This window comes from Dipodomys merriami, unplaced genomic scaffold (genome assembly GCF_024711535.1).
Source record: "Dipodomys merriami isolate MVZ:Mamm:240054 unplaced genomic scaffold, mDipMer1.0.p SCAF_69, whole genome shotgun sequence".
NCBI lineage: Eukaryota > Metazoa > Chordata > Mammalia > Rodentia > Heteromyidae > Dipodomys > Dipodomys merriami.
This window is the reverse complement of record NW_027206279.1, coordinates 4,965,449-4,987,941: the sequence shown is the minus strand read 5'-3', so window position 1 is coordinate 4,987,941 and position 22,493 is coordinate 4,965,449. Positions and strand designations below refer to the sequence as shown.

At 40.9% G+C, this 22,493-nt stretch overlaps 1 protein-coding gene across 2 annotated transcripts in view; it reads left to right on the top strand.

Annotated features, from left to right (window-relative positions):
- The window catches only part of Ino80 (INO80 complex ATPase subunit), a 103,952-nt gene that overhangs the window by 43,134 nt on the left and 38,325 nt on the right, over positions 1-22,493 (top strand). For both annotated transcript variants that reach the window (XM_070005833.1, XM_070005832.1), the window contains exons 17-25: positions 1,110-1,194; positions 2,716-2,833; positions 4,326-4,411; positions 5,570-5,737; positions 5,883-6,016; positions 8,601-8,668; positions 10,095-10,188; positions 11,623-11,794; positions 16,284-16,424. In XM_070005833.1, the coding sequence (XP_069861934.1) occupies positions 1,110-1,194; positions 2,716-2,833; positions 4,326-4,411; positions 5,570-5,737; positions 5,883-6,016; positions 8,601-8,668; positions 10,095-10,188; positions 11,623-11,794; positions 16,284-16,424 (1,066 nt within the window). The remainder of the gene's footprint in view (positions 1-1,109; positions 1,195-2,715; positions 2,834-4,325; positions 4,412-5,569; positions 5,738-5,882; positions 6,017-8,600; positions 8,669-10,094; positions 10,189-11,622; positions 11,795-16,283; positions 16,425-22,493) is intronic.

Here is a 22,493-nt window from a genome sequence, read left to right as displayed (position 1 = left end):
AGGTTTGTATTAACATGGAAATGACATTCACTAGTGCAATATTTCAATCTCTGACAGGCAATATTTAATATTGCACTTTTTTTTAACATGGACTCGAACTCAGGGCCCAGGTACTGTCCCTGAACTTTTTAGGTCAAGGCTAGTAGTGCTCTACCACTTCAGCCACAACATTTAATTGAAGATAAAAGTCTTTGCAGTTTTTATCTTCAACCTTCTGAATAGATGGGATTGCAAGCAGGATCTACTTGTGCGCGGCTGTATTGCACCATTTTGAAGGCGAATGTACCCTGGGCCAGGAGCAATGAAGACACTAGATCTTTCAGGTCCTTACTTCTTTTTTTTTTTTTTTTTTAATTTTTTTTTTTGGTCCGGTTGTGGGGCCTGAACTCTGGGCCTGGGCACTGTCCCTCAGCTCTTCAGCTCAAGGTTAGCACTCTACCACTTGAGCCACAGCGCCACTTCCGGCTTTTTTCTTTTTGCTTATGTGGGGCTGAGGAATCGAACCCAGGGCCTCGAGCATGCAAGGTAAGCGCTCTACCACTGAGCCACCTTCCCAGCCCCAGGTCCTTACTTCTTAACTAACAAATATAATAGACTTTATAAACCTAGAAAGGAAGCCGAGCACTAGTGATACATGCTGAGGATCACAATTCAAAGACAGCTGAGCAGGAAAGTTTGTGAGACTCTTACTCCACTAAACTACCAAAGAATAGCCAGAATTGAAACTATGAATCAAGTAGTAGAGCACTAGCCTTGAGAAAAAGAACCTTAGAGACAAAGCCCAGGCTCTGAGTTCAAGCTTCATGACCAACACACACACCCAATATTTATTATAAATAAATAAAGTACAGAAGGGTCCAACTCTACCTGTTTGAAGGTTATTTTTTTCTAAACCCCAGTACTATTAATACCATGTTTTCTATATAGAGGAGTATGTTCTGAAATGTACTGTTTTTTGCTTTCTTAAATATCTTTCAACTATGTACATGGTGGAATACAGGATTCTGAGTTTTACTTGTTTGGAAAGCATGATTAGCTATATGGGGTCTCCCTAGGGTAATTAAAGATTTGTTGGTAATTTGGAATTTGTAACTCATTTTATTGAACAGTGTTCGTTGGAAGATCCTCTTACAGTTCCAGTGTCGGAATCGGCTTTTGCTAACTGGAACCCCTATTCAGAACACCATGGCAGAGGTAGGCACTAGTAAAGGTCCTGGCTCACAACTTCATAAGTCCGAGTTGCAGCACAGCATATAACTCTTTACCCATGATTGCCTGGATTTGACCATAGTTTCCCCTACGTGGAATCATTTCTCTTTTTATTCCTTATGTAATAAATATTGAGCACATTAGGAAATTTACCCATCTAATCAACAGATATTTTTATGATAGAATTTGAAGATAATTTTCTTTCTTTTTCTTTTTTTTTTGGTCTGTCATAGGGCTTGAACTCTGGGCCTGGTGCTGTGTCTCAGCTCTGCAGCTCAAGGCCAGCAATCTGCTACTTGAGCCACAGCGCCACTTCCAGTTTTCTGGTGGTTTATTGGAGATAAGAGTCTCATGGACTTTCCTGTCAGAGCTGGCTTTGAACCACGATCCTTAGATCTCAGCCTCCTGAGTAGCTAGATTATAGGCGTGAGCCACTAGTTCCTGGCTTGATAATTTTGTTTAATACTGCAAACTAATTGTTTTTCTTTAGTAAAGATAATTGATAAAGACGTGTGCTGGTGGCTCATGCCACCTAGCTACTTAGGAGGTTGATATCTGAGGATCGAGGTTCAAAGCCAGCCCTGACAGGAAAGTCCATGAGACTCTTATCTCCAATTAACCACCAGAAAACTGGATGTGGCTCTGTGGCTCAAGTGGTAGATCACTTGCCTTGAGCTGAAAAGCTGAGAGATAGCGTCCAGGCCCAGAGTTCAAGCCCCAAAACCGACCAAATAAAAAAAAAAAGAAAGAAAGAAATTGATAACTAGAATGTGGATCAGAATACATTCTTTAAGGACTAGATACAGTATTTTAGATTTTGTTACATAGTCACAGTTGCAACTCCTCTGTTTTGCCTTTTTAATGTGAAAGTGGCACAGACAATGTATAAATGAATGAGCATAGCTTTGTTTACATGCCAGGCTCAGGTAGCTCATACCTATCATGTTAGCTGCTGAGGAGAATGAGATCTGAGGATCAAGGTTTGAAGCTAGCCTGGGCAGGAAACTCTGTGAGACCCTTACCTCCAATTGACTATCAAACAAGCGGAAAGTATAGCTCCAGTGGTAGAGTGCTAGCCTTGAGCAGTAAAGGTCAGGGATGAGTACCCAGACCTTGAGTTCAATCTCCATGGACAGGTAACCCCCGCCCCTGGGGAAAAAAAAAAACAAAACCCAAATTTATTTACAAAAATGCATGGCAAACTAGACTATAGGCCCTATGCAAGCTGTTCCTGCTCTAGCACATGACCCAAATACAGTTTTCAAATGATTCCTCTATTATGAATAAAACTTTCACTCTTAAAACTTATAGTTAGAAATTAATTGAAAAATAATCACTTTTCAGTTTGGTACTTACTAATATTTGGGTTAGTTAGAAGACGTGTTTAAACTCTTTCATTCTCTCTCCCTGTCACATACATAAACACTTACTAAACCTTATTATATCCTTACTGTTGTTCTATTACCCTGCTATATTTTATTTGTTTTTTTTTTTCTTTGTTTCAAGCTCTGGGCTCTGCTACATTTCATTATGCCGACATTATTTGATTCCCATGAAGAATTTAATGAATGGTTTTCCAAGGACATTGAAAGTCATGCTGAAAACAAATCGGCAATTGATGAGAGTAAGTAATATGAGGAACTTTCTTTCTTTCTTTTTTTTTTTTTTTGGTCTGTTCATGGGGCCTGAACTCTGGGCCTGGGCACTGTCCCTCAGCTCTTCAGCTTAAGGCTATGCTCTACCACTTGAGCCACAGCACTACTTCCGGCTTTTTTTCTTTTTGTTTATGTGGTGCTGAGGAACGAACCCAGGGCGTCATGCATGCAAGGCAAGCGCTCTACCACTGAGCCACCTTCCCAGCTGCTATTTCTTTTTACCAACGTGAACACTACAGTACACATAGAATATTGGGCATGAAGGAAGGTTCCTCTCATACAACAGCTATGTGCTTTGGATATAATTTAAAAGCCAAAAGATTAATTTGACAGCTATTCTTTTTTTCTTTTTTGTTGATCATGGGGCTTGAACTTGGCTTGGGCGCTGTCCCTTTGCTCTTCAGCTCAAGGCGAGCGCTCTACCACTTGAGCCATAGCACCACTTCCAGTTTTCTGGTTAATTGGAGTTGAGTCTCACGGACTTTTCTGCCCAGGCTGGCTTTGAACCATGATCCTCAGAAGCTAGGATTACCGGCGTGAGCCACCAGCGCCCGGCTTGACACCTATTCTTGTTTTGACTTTTTCATCAAGATACTTCTAGCTTACCTCATAAAGCATTTTGGCTTTCAGAGTCTGCTTTCACATAGATCCTAGAAGATTCTATGAAAATTACTTTCTTTGTGTGGATTTTCTTTTTCTGTTGGTTGTGGGGCTTGAACTCTGGGCCTAGGTGCTGTCCCCGAGCTCTTCAGCTCAAGGCAAGTGCTCTACCACTTGTAACACTGCTCCACTTCTGGTTTTCTGGTAGTTCATTGGAGATAAGTCTTACCAACTTTCATGCCCGTTCTGGCTTTTAAGTGTGATCTTCAGATCTCAGCCTCCTGAGTAGCTAGGATTATAGGCAGGAGCACCGGTTTCTGGATTCTTATAACAAAAGTAAAAAATATTAGAAGACTTGTTTTTATTTTTCTATATAGGAGTTATTTTTAATTGTAAACCTTTTAACATTATTAATACTTTTGGTCTTGTTGAATAACACCTGCCTGCTTTTATAACTTACTGGGAATGTTGTTATATAGACCAGAAGGTGACATCTATCAAAAACATCCCATAAAGGATTTTTTAGTATTAAGTTGTTAATTTGCTGACATCCTTTGAAAGATAATTTTTTTGGCAAGGGTAACTCTAGTGGTCCCAGATAGGTTTTATTATTCCTCTGTGAGAATCCTGCTATTGATACAATGTTCCTTACATATTCTGAAAGTAATTTTAATGAAAATAGACCTTAATGTATTTACTTAGTTGATTATAGCAAGATGTTATAATAAATTTATATTACTCAGTTTTCAAATTAAGGAAAAATTTGAATCTACTTTCACAGAATCATTGAGCCCAGATGTTATTTGTTTTGATTGTGCTAAATCTGTACAGCATATTATTTAGGGCTTCTTGTTATTTCAGATCAACTATCTCGCTTGCACATGATCTTGAAGCCATTTATGCTGAGGAGAATTAAGAAAGATGTAGAAAATGAATTGTCTGATAAGGTAAGCAATCAAATCCTCAAAGGTTAAGCTGTAATAAACACCAACTTAGGTTTTGGGGAAAAATTCCTTTTATACATATTTAGTTGACACAGGTACCTAGTTCGCAAAAAGATCTTTAAACTTGATAGGTTTAATTCCCAGTGCTACAAACACAAGAAATGTTCCAAAAAGACTTAAATGAATCAAGTAAGCAAGGAAATAACATTTCTTTTACTCTTTTAAAACTTCTTATATTAATGAAATTGTTCTTTTTCTTTTTTCTTTTTCTTTTTCTTTTTCGCCAGTCCTTGGGACTGAATCCAGTGCCTGGCACTGTCCCTGAGCTTCATTTGCTCAAGGCTAGCACTCCACCATTTGAGCCACAGCATAACTTCTGGCCTTTTCTGTTTATGTAGTACTGAGGAATTGAACCCAGGGCTTTATGCATGCTTAGGCAAGCACTTTACCACTAGGTCACATTCCCAGCCCTAATGAAGATTTTGAAAGCTTATAAAAGTAGAAAGAGGGCTGGGAAGGTGGCTCAGTGGTAGAGCGCTTGCCTGGCATGCCTGAGGCCTTGGGTTCGACTCCTCAGCACCACATAAGCAAAAAGAAAAAAGCTGGAAGTGGCACTGTGGCTCAAGTGGTAGAGCGCTAGCCTTGAACTGAAGAGAGCTGAGGGACAGCGCTCAGGCCCAGAGTTCAGGCCCCACGACCGGACCCAAAAAAAAATAAATAAATAAAAGTAGAAAGAATGGTGTAGTGAATACCTTTACACATACTGCACAGCATTAACAGTGATCAACTCATTAATCTCCCTACCCTTCAGGTTTACTAAAAATAAAATCCTACTGACATTGAAAATCTCATATTAGCCCATCTAATTCCCATAGCTTCATATACTCACTCCTCTCATTCTCTTTCTACGGTGTTTCCTGAAAATTATTGTGAATGATAATAGATAGTGATACTGGAAATAGAAAAGATAGCCTGGGAAGAATATGTGGGGTGAATGGCAAGAGAAGGTCAGGACACACTGTTTCTGGGTAATTATCCACATCACTAGTTTGTAGAGATAGTAAACTCACTTTATAATCTGGTTTGAATATGTTTTACTCTAAGCTTATACTACATTATCGTACAAATGATTTCCCAAATATAAATCTTGTTGAATTTTAGATTGAAATTCTAATGTACTGCCAACTGACCAGCCGACAAAAGCTATTATACCAGGCACTAAAGAACAAAATTTCCATTGAAGATTTATTGCAATCTTCTATGGGCTCTACCCAGCAAGCACAGAACACCACCAGCAGCCTAATGAATCTCGTCATGCAGTTTAGGAAGGTAAGAGACTTCACGTTGTCTTTTGGCATATTGAAAAGACCTAGAGGCTTGATGGTATAGAACAAAGGCTTCTAGCAATGAAAATGGAAAAGTTTTCATAAAGGCAAAGCTATAAAGGTGATGTTACTCTTTCCCTTCCTGTTAGGTGTGTAATCACCCAGAGTTATTTGAACGACAAGAAACTTGGTCTCCATTTCATATTTCCCTAAAGCCATATGAGATTTCAAAGTTTATCTATCGTCATGGGCAGATCAGGGTCTTCAACCATTCAAGAGACAGGTGAGAAAATATTAATACCTTGTTTGGTTTTTGTTTTTGTAATTTGGGCTCTTACAGCTTAGTAGATAATTTTTTTTTTCTGTTCCTGAGGATGAAGCACAGAACTTTGTGTTTGCTAAAAGAGCAGTCTACCTACATCTCTAGCCCAGGATAAATTTTGTTTTTTGACATAGGATCTTTCTGTGTGGTTCAAGCTGGTCTGGAACTCACTGTATTTGAGTCTAGCCTCAGACTCATAGTGTTCCTGTCTCAGCTTCTTATGTACTAGGATTACAGTTGTGTAGTACCACACCCAGCTCCAAGAAATAAATTTAAGGAAGTATGTGTGTTTTCACCAATGAGGGTTTTTTTGTTTGTTTGTTTGTTTTTTGTTTTTTGTCAGTCTTGGGGCTTGGACTCTGGGCCTGGGTCTGTCCCTCAGCTCTTCAGCTCAAGGTGAGCACTCTACCACTTGAGCCATAGTGCCACTTCCCATTTTCCGGTGCTTAATTGGAGATAAGAGTCTTGCACACTTTCCTGCCTGGTCTGGCTTTTAAGTGTGATTTTCAGATCTCAGCCTCCTGAGTAGCTAGGATTACAGGCCTGAGCCACTGGTGCCCAGCAGCTATGAGGTATTTAAGCAGCATATAGGCTACTATTTGTCAAGTGGCATTATGGTAGGAATTTGAGTCCTATGAAGGTTGCAAAGGCCGAGTCACTTCATTCGCCTTATGAAACATAGTGTGCATGTAGATACAAATGTGTACTTGTACTATGAGTAAATCCCTAATGGTACTGCATATTCTTAGTGTACTGAAGTTGGCTTGTTGTGCCTTATTTTATCCTTGGAGAGAGAGAAAATTTGTGTCATTAGGGTTTGAACTCAGTGCATTGTTTGTAAGACTGGCACGGAGTTAACACTGCAGAACTGAATCATGTTAATAAAATTTTCCTTCTTGTAGAGGCAACAGTGCTAAATTTGGTAACGATTAACATGGGTAATTAATATTAAGCTAATTAATGCTAGATACTTAGTTCAGAAAAGATGTGTATTCCATTTTACAACTCTTAAGTTAGGATTGTCCTGGCTTTTTGTTTTATATGCTCCCAAAGGATTCTTTTGAATGCCAGTATTTAAGGAATAAAGACTTACAAAGCTGCTTTTGTAAAGAAATAATGTAAGCCACATTATAAAAGAATCATCCACATGACTTAAGAAAACTGAAATTTATTTGTACATTTTTAATTCTTTTCTGTCAGTTCTGGGGCTTGCACTCGGCCTGGGTGCTATCCCTGAGCTTCTTTTGCTCAAGGATTGTACTCTACCACTTGAGCCACAGCTCTACTTCCTGGTTTTTTTGGAGTTTATTAGAGATAAGAGTCTTATGGCGAGGGGCCTATCAGCTGCACTGGACACTAATGAAAACTAAGCAACTCAAGGGCAGGGATGGAAGTGAGGGAATGAGAGGGAAAGAGAGAACAGCTTACGCTAAGCAAAAGGAAAGAAATGTACATATCACCTAATGTGGAAGAAATAGGTATATCGTCAAAACTCATAAAATTCATAATTATCATGATAATGATAATTTGCCTTATGAAGGTTAAAACGTTTGACTTTAAGTATCACTATATCACAATGCCCTGAAATTTGTGAAATTTATATAATCACTTAATCTCAATAAAAAAAATTTTTTTTAAGAAAAGTCTTATGGCAAGGCTGGATTCTCAGATCTCAGCCTCCAGCGTAGCCACTGGCACCTGGCTCTCCTTCTCCTTCTCCTTCTCCTTCTCCTTCTCCTTCTTCCTCTTCCTCTTCCTCCTCCTCCTCTTCCTCTTCCTCTTCCTCTTCTTCTTCTTCTTCTTCTTCTTCTTCTTCTTCTTCTTCTTCTTCTTCTTCTTCCTCCTCCTCCTCCTCCTCCTCCTCCTCCTCCTCCTCCTCCTCCTCCTCTTCTTCCTCCTCCTCTTCCTCCTCCTCCTCCTCTTCTTCCTCCTCCTCTTCCTCCTCCTCCTCTTCCTCCTCCTCCTCTTCCTTCTCCTCCTTCTTTTCTTCTTGTTGTAAAGCTTGATTTCTGGGCCTGGGCACTGTCCCTCAGCTCTTCAGCTCGAGGCAAGAGCTCACTTGAGCTACAGTACCACTTCAGTTTTCTGGTGGTTAATTGGAGATAAGAGTCTCACAGACTTTTCTTGCCCAGGCTGGCTTTGAACTGCAATCCTCAGATCTCAGCCTCCTGAGATCTAGCTAAGAATAACAGGCATGAGCCACTGGCACCTGGCTCTCTTCTTAATCCACTAAGTATATATTACCTGGCAATATGGCAGGATATTTGTTTTTGTTTTGTTTTGTTTTCAGAGTCTTCACACTGTGTAGGTCCATCTGGTCTCATACTTACAATAGAGTTGGCTGAGAATTTATGATCCACCCTCTTTAGCCTCCCCAAGTGCTTGGGATTGTAGGTGTTGGCCACTATGATGCCCTGCTAAAGAAAACTTCTAACAAATAGAAATAGTTTCAAGCTTAAAAGTTTCTTCTTAGGATGGAATATTAAGTTTAATTAAATTCCCAATAGTTATATTTGGGTTCAGATTTATTTTACTTTCTTTACAGGTGGTTAAGGATTCTCCTTTCTCCATTTGCACCAGATTATATCCAACAGTCTCTCTTCCACAGAAAAGGTAAATGTTTTGATATTAGGGAACAAAGGTTTATCAAGGTTTTGCCCATGTGCTGTTGGTTGTACTTAATAACTATTTTTCCTACATACTAGGCTTTTATTTATAACATCTTATTTAATTTACTAAATTGTTTATAGGTTCTGATTTTTGGTTACAAACAGAAAGTGGTCATACCAACCTTCCATCTTTGTCTTTGCCTTTTAAGTATTCCCTACTCTTGAAACATGACAGTATTTTAATGTTTAACTGTGTTAAGAAAATAGCTTTCTTGGTCTGGGAAGGTGGCTCAGTGGTAGAATGCTTGCCTAGCATGCATGAAGCCCTAGGTTCGATTCCTCAGCATCATATAAACAGAAAAGGCCAAAAGTAGCACTGTGGCTCAAGTGGTAGAGGGCTAGCTAGCCTTCAGTTGAAGAGCTAAGGCACAGTGCCCAGGCCCAGAGTTCAATCCCCACCTCTGACAAAGAAAAGAAAATACCTTTCTTGGGACTAGGAATGTGGCTCAGTGGTAGAGTGCTTGCCTAGCATGCATGAAGCCCTGGATTCAAATCCCCAGCACCACATAAACAGAAAAGGCTAGAAGTGTCGCTGTGGCTCAAGTGGTAGAGGACTAGCCTTGAGCACAGAGAGGCTCAGAGACAGTGCCCAGGCCCTGATTTCAAGCCCCAGGACTGGCAAAAGAAAAAGGAAAAACCTTTCTTCTTAGACAAAAAAGAAGCTGCTCAACTTGGAGCATTGTCTAGAATATTAAGACTAAAGTTCAGAAACTTTCTCCTCTGTCATGTCCTATTCTTTTTCTGTGTGATAAAACAAGAAGTTAACCAAGGACCAGAAACCCTAAACATCTGATGAGCCTGACCTATCTCATAGACCTCTTTCTTTTTAAAAACATTTTTTTATTGTGAGTAAGTGATTACATAAATTTCACAGTATTGTGAGATAGTGATACTTAAAGTCACAAACACATTCTAACCTTCATGAGGCAAATTGTCATTATTGTGATCTATAAAATAGTTCATGAATTCTATGAGCTTTGACAATACAGCTATTTATCAGGTGATAAATGTACATTTCTTTCCTTTTGCTTAGTGTAAGCTGTTCTGCTTTCCCTCTCATTCCCTCCCTCCCATCGCTGCCTTTGAGTTGCTTAGTTCGTTTTCATCAATGTCCAGTGCTGCTGATGGGTCCCTCTGTTGTATGTTTCCTGTTTCCCTCTGATTCTGTGTCCTCTTCCTACTTTCCCTCAGATGTGTTGCTGCTGCTTTCTTTGATTGTAGTACAAAGATGTGACACAGTGGGTAGTTGAATCTTCAGACTATCTATCTATGCTTAAGGAAAAATTGAGCAATTTAGTATCTTTAGCTCAGTTTCCTCTTGGTTTGCTATTTGGTTTAATTGGGTTCAATACTGTTCTTTGATGCTACAGGTATTAATGAAGAAAGTTGTTTTTCTTTTCTTCGCTTTATTGATGTGTCTCCAGCAGAAATGGCAAACCTCATGCTTCAGGGACTTTTAGCCAGGTGAGAAATTTGCTGTGCACATGTGCACGTGCATGTCTGTGTGTGTGTGTGTGTGTGTGTGTGTGTGTGTGTGTGTGTGTGTGTGTCTGTGTGTTCTGAGGCTTGATCTCAGGCCTTGGGCACTGTCCCTGAGCTGCTTTTGCTCAAGGCTAGCACTCTACCACTTGAGCCACAGCACCATTTCAGGCTTTCTTTTTTTGAGTAGTTTATTGAGGATAAGAGCCTCATGCTTTTTCTGCCAGTGCTGTTTTCAAACCAAGATCCTCAGATCTTAGCCTCCTGAGTAGGTAGGATTATACACATGAGCCACTGATGCCCAGCTAAATTTGTTTTATATATATATATATATATATAATCAATCATTGGGAATAAACAGGAATAAAAATCAAATACTATGAAAAGTATTTTATATTAATCTTTTTTTTCAAGTGAGGTATAACTTTCTTTTGAGCATTTAGTTACATGATGATGCTTCATTATATATCTTAAAGAATATTTAGGGCTGGGAAGTGGCTCAGGGGTAGAGTGCTTGCCTTGCATGCATGAAGCCCTTGGTTCGATTCCTCAGCACCACATAAGCAGAAAAAGCTGGAAGTGGCATTGTGGCTCAAGTGGTAGAGTACTAGCCTTGCGCTGAAGAGCTGAGGGACAGTACCCAGGCCCAGAGTTCAGGCCCCACAACCAACCAAAAAAAAAAAATTTACACTTCTTTTCCATATGCTACCAGTCTTCAAATTTTCTAATTGCAAGTTAGTGTATATGTTTATTTGTTTCTAGAGAGAAATAGTGACTGCTGATTCATTTAGTTTGTAATTGCCACAGCATAGACTGCCTCAAGTGTGTTGTCAAATTTAGTTGTATGCTCTTATTCTCTGGAAAAATGGTTTTCTTTTATCTTATTACTTTATATTTATGTAACAGGGATCTCTGTTTAAAGGAAAGTTTTTTGCCTTTTTCTCAGTCATGGGGCTTGAATGCTGGGCCTGGATGCTGTCCCTCAGCTCTTTACCTCAAGGCAAGTGCTCTACCACTTGAGCCACAGTGCCATTTCTAGTAGTTTGTTGGAGATAAGACTCTCACAGACTTTCCTGCCTAGGCTGGCTTTGAACCGAGATCCTCAGATCTCAGCCTCCTGAGTAGCCAGGATTATAGGCATGAGCCACTGATAAGAGTTTTTATGAACATATGAATACTCCTAATAGCAAGAAAAGCTTTACAGTGGATCTTATATTTTTGCAGTAGAATACCAAATCATGACAGAGAATTCATGGAACAGAAGTATAAAATAGCCTTGTTTGAAAGTGAGAAAGAAAAGTTTCAAGACTTATGAAAGATGTAATGAGAGACATCTGTTGGGTAGTTTCTCACTATTATAAACGACCCTCGAACCTCCTTGGAGCACTGAATAAGCATATCTGCTGTGGTTTGTTTCAGATGGTTAGCTCTTTTCCTGTCTCTGAAAGCCTCCTACAGGCTCCATCAGCTGCGCTCCTGGGGAGAGCCAGAAGGGGAGAGCCAGCACCAATACCTGAGAAACAAGGATTTCCTTCTTGGCGTTAACTTTCCACTTTCCTTTCCCAACCTTTGCAGCTGCCCTTTGTTAAAGGTAAGCAAGTGTTTCAGCATAAAATGCCTGCTTAATGACCCTTTAATTGATTAATTATTCATTTTGCCAGTCCTGGGACTTGAAATAAGGGCCTGGGCACTGTCCCTAAGCTTCTTTTTTTTTTTTTTTGGGTCCGGTCGTGGGGCCTGAACTCTGGGCCTGGGCACTGTCCCTCAGCTCTTCAGCTCAAGGCTAGAGCATGCAAGGCAAGCGCTCTACCACTGAGCCACCTTCCCAGCCCTCCCTAAGCTTCTTTTGCTCAAGGCTAGCACTCTACCACTTGAGCCACAGTGCCACCTCCACCCTTTTCTCTATATGTGGTACTGAGGAATTGAACCCAGGGCTTCATGCATGCTAGGCAAGCACTCTACCAGTAAGCCACCTTCCCAGCCGGCCCCTTTAATTTTGATCAGTAAAAGTAAAATAAATGGTGACATAAAAATTTCTGGTGAAGGGGCTGGGAAGGTGGCTCAGTGGTAGAGAGCTTGCCTTGCATGCATGAGGCCCTGGGCTCGATTCCTCAGCACCACATAAGCAAAAAGAAAAAAAGCCGGAAGTGGTGCTGTGGCTCAAGTGGTAGAGCGCTAGCCTTGAGCTGAAGAGCTGAGGGACAGCGCCCAGGCCCAGAGTTCAGGCCCCACGACCAGACACCCCCCCCCAAAAAAAAATTTCTGGTGAAGGTGGGTGTGACATATTGAGTTATAACTTAATGTACAGTTTGTGTGTGTATTTTCATTTGTAAATACATTTTGTCTATAATTTCCAAGTGTACATATTTTAAGTGTGAGTTGTGTAAATTCATATGTATGTATATACTTGTATGACAACCAAGCTTCTCTGTGAACTTCTCTGTGAGCTTCTCTGTGCTCAAGGCTAGCACTCTTACCACTTGAGCCACAGCGCCACTTCTGGCTTTTTTCTTATGTGGTGCTGAGGAATCGAACCCAGGGCCTCATTCATGCAAGGCAAGCGCTCTACCACTGAGCCACCTTCCCAGCCCCACTTTTTTTTTTTTTTTTTAAACTGGGGTTTGACCTCAGGGTCTTGGCTCTGTCACTGAGCCCCTGCCACTTCTAGCTCTTTCTATTTATTTGGTAATAAGGAATCTAACCCAGAGCTTCATGCTTAGGTAAGCATTTTACTGCTAAGCCACATTCACAGGCCCTATATTTTTCCTTTTGTTGTTGTTGTTGTTTTTTTGTTTGTTTGTTTGTTTGTTTTTTATTTGCCAGTCTTGGGGCTTCAACTCAGGGCCTGAGTGCTGTTCCTGAGCTTCCTATCACTTGAGTCACAGCATCCCTTTCTGACTTTTTCTACTTATGTGGTACTGAGAAATTGAACCCCAGGCTTCTTGCTTGCTAGGCAGGCACTCTACCACTAAGCCACATTCCCAGGCCCTGTTTTTCCTTTAAATGGCTATCTGGATTGTTTAGGGCTGTCGTAAATAACACTGTCAGGCATATTTGGCACCTGTTGTTTGGTGAACATAAACATTGATTTCTTTGGCAATTATATCTAGGAGTAGAATTCTTGTCCTGTCAGTGTATGTCTTTCGGTTTAGCTCCTACTAAGTGTTTTTCCAAAATCCATGTTTCAAATGTATACTCCCGTCAGCATATGAAGTTTGATCTTCACCATCCTTGCTTATGTCAGTGCTCTATTTAGCCATTTTTTTGAATTTGTAGTGAGAAGCATTTCTTTGTTACTTTAAGTTGTACCTCTGTAAAAAGATAATAATGTTAGCCAACTAGGTGCCCGTGGCTCACACCTATAATCCTAGCCACTCATGAGGCTGTGATCTGAGGATTGTAGTTCAAAGCCAACCTGGGTAGGAAAGTCTATTTGACTCTTATCTCCAATAAACCACCAGAAAACCAGAAGTGGTGCTGTGGTTCAAGTGGTAGAGCACTAGGCTTGAGCTGAAGAGCTTAGGGACAGAACCTAGGCCCAGAGTTCAAACCTCATGGACTGTCTTAATAAAAAAAAGGGTTGGGGGGCACATTTTACTGCTAGAATGACAAGGGTGAGCCACCAGCACCCAGCTAGCATCATGTACATCAAATTTGCCGTTCTCCTGCCTCAGCCTCCCAAGTGTTGGGATTACACATCTGTAGGGATTTTGTTGTTTGATTGTTTGTTGGAGAAATGGTTTTTGGTCTTTTTTATTTTCTTCCATGCTGGAGATCACATACGGTACTTGGTGTGTGCTAGACTAGTGCTTTGTCCAGTTTCACTCACCCTGTTTCCCTGTTTGAAATTGTAATGGAACAACATGTAAGTTAAACCCAGCATCCAGGTTTGAAATCAGTCTTTTGTTTTTCTTTGGTTACAGAAGAGTGTTGCTATCCAAGCTGACCTCAAACTCTATATTTAGCCAGGGTGGCCTCAAACTTGCACTCTTCTGGCCTCTGCTTCCTGAGTCCTGGGATTACCATTAGTGGGTGCCACTATGCCCAGCGTTTGAACACAGGGCCTCTGTTGAGAAATACTTTCTTTATGACAATTATTCAGGATAAAACGATTGCTTCACAGTAGTGGGCAGTGTTTATTTTTTATTAAACAATTTGAAATAACCTCTCTGAAACTGTGGACCTCATTTTCTTCAGATTTGAGCCTTATATAAAATAGACCTGTATAGTAAGTGCACAATGTGTATGTTGCACAGAAAACTTGAAGACATTTGTTACTCGAACTATAATTTGCTCTGCAGAAGGACATGATTGTTACCCTGGTGGCCCATGCCTGTAATCCTAGCTACTTAGGAGGCTGAGCTCTGAAGCCAGCTGGGGCAGGAAAGTTCATGAGACTCTTTTTCTCCAATTAACTATCAAAGCACCAGAAGTAGAGCTGTAGTTCCGAGTGGTAGAATGCTAACCTTGACAAAAACAAAAAAAAACAAAAAAACCCGGGATAGTTTAGCCCAGGCCCTGAATTCAAGTTCCATGGTGGACAAAAACAAAACAAAACACCTTTTTTTTCTTTTTTCATAAGGAGACAATTTTTTTTTTTTTAACATGATGAGCCACAATATAGACTTCAACTCCCAGTCTTCCTGTCTCTACCTTTCAAGTGCTAATTTGTTGGTGGTGGTGCTGGTGGTCGTGGGGCTTGACCTCTGGGCCTAGGCGCTGTCCCTGCGCTCTTCAACTCAAGGCCAATGCTCTACTGCTTGAGCCACAGCACCACTTCCGGTTTTCTGGTGGTTTATTGGAGATAAGAGTCTCACGGACTTTCCTGCCCAGGCTGGCTTTGAACCACGATCCTTAGATCTCAGCCTCCTATGTAGTTGGAGGCGTGAGCCACCGATGCCTGGCTATAAAATTGTTGTTTTTTTTTAGTAGAATTTTATTGTTGCTTTTAAGATGTTATACAGAGGAGTTACCATTTTCATAAATCAGGTAATAAGTACACTTCTTTCTTGAACAGTGTCACCCCTTCTTTTACTTTCCTCCAGTTCCCCATTTTATCTCAAAAATGTATTTTAATAACAAATATAAAAAGATTTGTTTTTAATTGAGTATATAAAATAACTGGCTCTCTAAGATTTTTCCTGTTTCTCAGTGCTCATATGATGTTTCTATAGATAAAGAAAACAACTAACTTTGCTAAAACTACACTGCTATGTTAGTACTCATGATGTTAAATTGTCTTAAATAAAAGTTAGAAGGAGGCTAGGAATGGGGCTTAGTGGTAGAGTGCTTGCCTAGCATGCATGAAGCCCTTAAGTTTGATTCTTCAGCACCACATAAGCAGATAAAGTCAGAAGTGGCACTGTGGCTCAAGTGGTAGAGCACTAGCCTTGAGCAAAAGAAGCTCAGGCTCTTAGTTCAAGCCCCAGGACTGGCTAAAAAAAAAAAAGTTAGAAGGAAATAATGTTAGTCATCATTGTTTCAATGGATGAATTTGCATCTACAGTTATCCATGAATGAAATTTCCTCCTACACATACAAAGTGTGTTTTGTATGACAAGTTTTGCTGTTTATAATTAACAGTAGTATCTCATTAAAGAAGCAGAATTGATACTTGTTCGAGGTTCACAAACAAAAACATTTTGAAATTGACATAGACTCAACTATATTATATACTTGAGTCTAGTTAGTAGTTGTTTACTAGGAATTAATAGTATGGCCAGCCAGAAAGTTCTGTGTTGTTGTTGTTGTTGGTTGTGGGGCTTGAACTCTCGGCCTGGGTGCTGTCCCTCAGCTCTTCAGGTCAAGGTGAGCGCTCTACCAGTTGAGCCACAGCACCACTTTTGGTTTTCTGGTGGCTAATTGGAGATAAGAGTCTCCTGGATGTTCCTCCCTGGGCTGGCTTTGAGCCCTCGATTCCCAGATCTCAGCCTCCTGAGTAGCTAGGATTATAGACGTGAGCCACCAGTGCCTGGCAAGAAAGTTTTTTATTTCAGAGATATATAACATATGGCACTTTTTCTGTTTTACTTCATTACTCATAATTGTCCTTGGCACTAACTGATGTTTTTGTTTTGTAGTCTCTTGTTTTCAGTAGCCACTGCAAAGCAGTGAGTGGCTACTCAGACCAGCTCATCCATCAGCGGAGATCGGCTACCTCCTCGCTTCGTTGCTGTCTGCCCACTGAGCTGCCATCATTTTTGTGTGTGGCCAGTCCACGTGTAAGTGCCACAGAAAAAGGAAATGGAATAAGCAAGTGTTGGAAAAAATGATATGCAAGGGATCCATTTCCTAAGCAGCATTGTTACCAGCTCTTTGGGCCTTGAGAAGCCTAGAAAAAAGCCTATAAATAGTTTTTTGTTGGTTTTTTTTTTAAAGTGCTGGGCACCGGTGGCTCACGCCTGTAATCCTAGCTACTCAGGAGGCTGAGATCTGAGGATCACTGTTCTAAGCCAGCCCAGGCAGGAAAGTCCGTGAAACTCTTATCTCCAATAAACCATTAGAAAACTGGAAGTGGTGCTGTGGCTGTAGCGGTAGAGCGCTCGCCTTGAGCTGAAGAGCACAGAGGCAGCGCCCAAGCCCCAGAATTCAAGCCCCACGACTGACCAAAAAAAAAAAGCTGGGTGCCAGTGACTCATGCCTATAACCCTAGCTACTTAGGAGGCTGAAATCTGAGGATCACAATTTGAAGCCAGCCCTGGCAGGGAAGTCCATAAGACTTTTTTCTCCAGTTAGCTACCAGAAAACTGGAAGTCTTGCCATGGGTTGAAGTGGTATAGTATTAGCCTTGAGGAAAATAAAAAAGAAGAGCTCAGGTTTTACTCCCAGGCTCTGAGTTCAAGTCTCTCACAGCTGATCCTTCCCCTCCACTCCCACCCCCCAAAAAAAGAAGCATTTTCATGGTCAGTTTTTTCAAGATTGTACTTTCTCATCTTAAGATGAGTAGATTTGAGAGCATCGTCACTAGCTGCTTTGCATTTAGTCAGAGGTTTTGAAGTACTACAATGGGAGCAAGCCATGTCTCAGATTATCATCCAACATCAGGGTCAAGGGAAAGAAAGCCATTTGTCACCTGCAGTGCCATCCAGCAGTCATGCTGTCATTTACAAAGTAGGGGTATCTTTTGTTTTGTTTTGTTTTTTTGTTGGTTGTGGGACTTGACCTCTGGGCCTGGACATTGTCCCTGTGCTCTTCAGCTCAAGGCAAGTGCTCTACCACTTTAGCCACAGCTTCACTTCTGGTTTTCTGGTGGTTAATTGGAGATAAGAGTCTCACAGACTTTCCTCCTCAGGCTGTCTTTGAACTGCAATCCTCAGGTCTCAGCCTCCTGAGCAGCTAGGATTATAGGCATGAACCACTGGTGCCCAGCCCAGAGGTATCTTTTGTGATTTAAACTTTGAGCCCCTATTTAATTCCTTTTTAATACCTTTGCTATCAAAATACCACCCAATGGTTGCTGACAGATATTGCTGCAGAGGTTTCCGTTGACTCAGTGACTTGTTTCCTTTGACTACATCTTCCTGTCCTTGTTGATCATAGAAAAGTTTTCTTTCATCCATGAAGAATTATATGATAGAGGGGCAGAAAAGGGATGTAGCCAGAGCCAGTGGCTAGAGAACAGAACTGCTTGCTGTCCTTTTATGCCAAGAAGCAATGCTGCGTTTATCCAAGAAGCTTAGGAGGCTGACATATTTTTTACTTCTGTTTTTATCTTGTTTCTCCACTCATCCTACCACTACTATTCCCATAGTTCTGTCCAAAGAAAGAAGCTGTTTTTTAGTCTTCATTGGAAATCCTTTTTCTGCCATTAACTTTTATCAGCTTGCTTACTTTATCACAAAACATAATCCAACAGAGGATCTAAAGAGAGTTAAGGAATAGAAGTGTAGTATTGAGTCCCACTGACTTTGCTTACATAGATTTTTCTTCCTGCTGGTCTTCCTGTTGGCCTGTGTGAATGTGGTTTATATTTGCTAGATCTGGAAAATACTTGGCTTTTGTATTTATCATACTCTTCCAAAACCTTTTAGAACTGAAGTTGATGCAGGGAAATACACCTTTTCTAGGATGCATCTTATTCAAGTAATTCTGTAGGTGCAAGCTTGGTTTGTATTGTTACTCTTAATCAAATCGTTATATCTAGAGGAAGTGAAGATTTCTGAGTGTGACATCATCTTCTTGTGTTTTACAGAGCCAATAAAAGCTGGCCGTCTTGCATTTATGCACGTAATTGTTCAGTACCACTCAAAACCTCCACAGTATCTATTCCAACTACTATCCTCAAGAACAACCTTGAGCATGGTGTTGTAGTGTACATGTGTAATTCCACCACTTAGAAACTGAGGAAGCACCCTTAGTTCAAGAGTGTTCTAGATTTCATATCAAGATCCCCTAAAAAACGAACAAAAACCTCCATCCTGCTGACACAGTCACACAGGCATGACCCTGGGTGTACTTTAGTATTATTTTCAGAGTCTAAACTACCAGGCTTACTGTTTCCCTAAAGAACCGTAAATGTACCTTTCCAGAAAGTATAATTGCTATAAATATGGTAAGCAGGGAGCAGGATGAAGGCTTTATCCACTTGACTGAAAAGCTATGTCCCAGCACCCTCCTTTCCTACTCAGCCCCCTCTTAATATGTTTTTCTAGAATTATATGCCTTGCTTATTCTGAACCTGAAAACGAGAGTAATCACAGCATAGTCGTTAGGACAGGAAAAATTTAGCCAGGCCCTCGTGGCTCCTCATTCCTGTAATCCTAACTACTCAGGAAGCTGAGATCTGAGGACTGTGGTCTGAAACCAGCCCAGGCAGGAAAGTCTCTTGTAATCTTGTCTCCAGTTATCCACCAAAAGTGGAATGTAGCTCAAGTGGTTGAATGCTGGCCTTGAGAACAAAGGCTTAGGGCAGTGCCCAGGTCCAGAGTTCAAGCCCCAGGACCAGCACAAGGGGGGGGGAAATAATTTTAAACATGGCTGAATGTTTTTCACAAGCGCACACAGCTCTCACCTTGCAGGTCAGTTCTGGGCTATGTATATAAGGCAGCACTTCATGAAATGCCTAATTATCTTCAAACTTTTGACCCATCTGGTGAGAAGGAAAAAAACTGATTTCCTTTAAACTTCAACTCTGGCCTAGACTTAAGTTGGGGCTTTTGGTGTGTTTTGTGTTCTTCCCCGCCACCCCCCACCCCCAGGACTAGGATTTGAACTCAGGCTTCACTCTTGGTTGGCAGGTGCTTTACTGCTGGAGCCACACCTTCAGCCTCATTAAGAGAAATTAATTTCCCTAGTACACGCTATAAAAATCTCAGGGTTAACCCAGAAATAACTGTACCCCTTAGGAAGGAATTACACGAACTGTTTTGTTAATAGCTGAGGAGATCATTCTAAAGGATTACTAAAGTAAGGCCCCACAAATTATCTTACCAGGGAGAAAAAAAGCTTCATGCTGTCATGCTTCTCAGAGTTAGAGCGTCCTTCCTGAGGAAGGACGCGCTGAATGCCTGTAGAAGCAACCCCGTTTACTGTCATCTAGGAGGTTAATGAAGCAAGAAGCAGGTTAATTCATGAGGGACACGAGGGAGAATGCATTTCCACTTGTGACCAGAGATGAATGGTAGGTCGTGCTTCATCACCCTGTTTCTGAGCCAACCTTAGAAGACTAGGTGAAGTGGATTTTTTGTCCTCTTTTGGACCAGGGCACTGCTTAGGTGACATTTTGTGATTCTGCGTATATCTTGACCCAGGGCTCCTCATCAATAAAATTTCTCAAAACCTTTTGTTGTTAATTTCACTGGCACTCTTGCTTAACATTCACCCTAGCACTTGGACGATTATCAGCAAGACAAAAATTAGCAGCTTGGTAGAAGCCTGTAGCCGAAAGAAGTTGTTTTGTTTTTAAACTGTAAGAGTGCCTAGCAATGAGTTGTAGGCAGGAACACATTTTTCCTGTGTCACAATCCTCCCAATCTTCTTCATGCTTAATTTTGACCTTCTCACTTTCATCCTGACACTTTAGGCCCAGAGTCTTTATGTTCTAATCTAAGCTCTGCCTTTCTGTCAATAAGGGGTGGGTAGAACATGTTTAAAATTGGTGTAAATATCAGTCTTGCATTAGAAAATTGTGTCCTGGTGTGGTAGTAAGCAGGAAGATCATGTGTTCTAGACTAGCTTTGACTATTCATACAAGAGTATGTGTGCTTTTTGAAAATACATAGAGTAAGCTGGGCACCGGTGGCTCACACCTGTAATCTTAGCTGCTCAGGAGACTGAGATCTGAGTATTGAGGGTCAAAGCCAACCCAGGCAGGAAAGTCTGTGAGACTCTTATCTCTAGTTAACTACCAGAAAACTGGAAGTAGCACTGTGGCTCAAGTGGTAGAGCGCTAGCCTAGAGCTGAATTGGTGAGGGACAGCACCCAGGCCCAGAATTTGAGCCCCACAACCGACAAAAAAAAAAAAAAAAAGTACATAGAGCATACTTTCAACCTTTTTTTTTTTTTCTAGAAATATAGCAGTTATAGACTATGAGAGTATGGGAGTCACATCCTACATTGAAGATGTCTGCTCTGGGCTGTGATCTGCTGGGCTACTGCCACCTGCTTTAAATTTCAGTCTTTATTTGCATATACTCAAGTGTCAGTGGGGAAAAGTGAATAAATTGGAAGCAGAAAAAAACAAACTCCTGGAGAAAATAAAAGTGATATGGGTGTCTAGTACTGTCTGGATAAACTGGTTTTGGTGGTTTGCATGGATTGGTTGTGAGGCAGCCATTCACCATGGCACATTGTAATTTTGAATCTGGACTGTAGAGGGCACTGTTCCCTAGCAAACTCAGCTCACCTTTATCCACAAACCAGAGTAGTTTATTTCCTGGTTATTGGTAAATTAGGTTCTTCCTCTAGTTTTGGTTCTCTCTTTTCCTAGGAGAGGTACCTTGTATAGAGCTAGCTAGTTGTTTATGGACTGGGAATGTGGCTTAGTGGAATAGTGCTTCCCTAGCATGTATGAAACCCTGGGTTTGATTCTTTAGTACCACATAAACAGAAAAAAAAAAAAAAAAAAAAAAAGTTGTTTCTATACCCCAGTGCAGTATTTCTCAAGGTATGGCTTGATATGTAGGGATGCTCATTCAGAATCATGATCTATTGACCTCTCACTCAGATCTATATTAAAATTTGTACTTTTCTACTTTCTTAAAAAAGAACTTAAGACCTTCTGCTAGTGTGGCTTGTGTAGTGCTCTAGCATTTGAGCTAGACCTTTAATGTGCCTTTTTGCTGGTAATTGGAGATAAGAATCTAAGGACCTTGCTGCTTGGGCTGACTTCAAACTGATCTTCTAGATCTCAGCCTCCTAAGTAGCTAGGATTCCAGGCATCAGCCACCAGCATCTGGCTGTTTTTTCTTTTTATTAAAGAGTATTTTTCCAGACTGCATAAATTTAGACCTCACACACTCAGATCCCAGATTATAATGTAAAGTATTAGTTGTTCTTTTGTTTTCTGTTTTTTGTTTTTTGTGTTTTTTGGTCGGTTGTGGGGCTTGAGCTCTGGGCTTGGGTGCTGTCCCTGAGTTCTTCAGCACAAGGCAAGTGCTCTGTCACTTGAGCTACAGCGCCACTTCTGGTGTTCCAGTGGTTTATTGGAGATAAGATTCTCATGGCTTTTCCTGCCCGGGCTGGCTTTGAACTTCCATCCTCAGATCTCAGCCTCCTAAGTAGTCAGGATTACAGGCGTGAGCAACCAGTGCCTGGCCAGTATTAGATATTTTATAGGATAATTTGATGATATATACCAAGCATTTGAGAGCTGGGTGCCCCCCCCTTTTTTTTTTTTAATTAGAACTGACCCAGGGTAGCTGTCTTAACGTGTCTGGCTTAAAATGTGCACTTTTAAGCTGTAGCCACTCAGGTTCTTATGCATAACAGAACTCTGAACTATTTTCCCTAAAGATTAGTTGACATGAAAACAGTTAATTGTTAATAGCAACACAGAGATTTTTCCCAGCTGCCCACATTTTGTGACTGACTGGGAATAGAAAACGTTTCAAATTTTGATACTTCCCCTACCTTTGTCCTTACCCAGTTTCTCTTAATCTCTTCATCTAGTTCTACCTGAGCAACTGACTGCTTAAAACTGATTTTTAGTATTTGTATCCTTGTGGGCTTGACAGATCATCACAACTTTATACAGGTTAACAAAATGTAGCCTGTCATCTTCAATAGGCTCCTTATCAGATGATTTCATAGACAGCTATGTGCACATCTGACATTTAGGCTGGGAATAGAT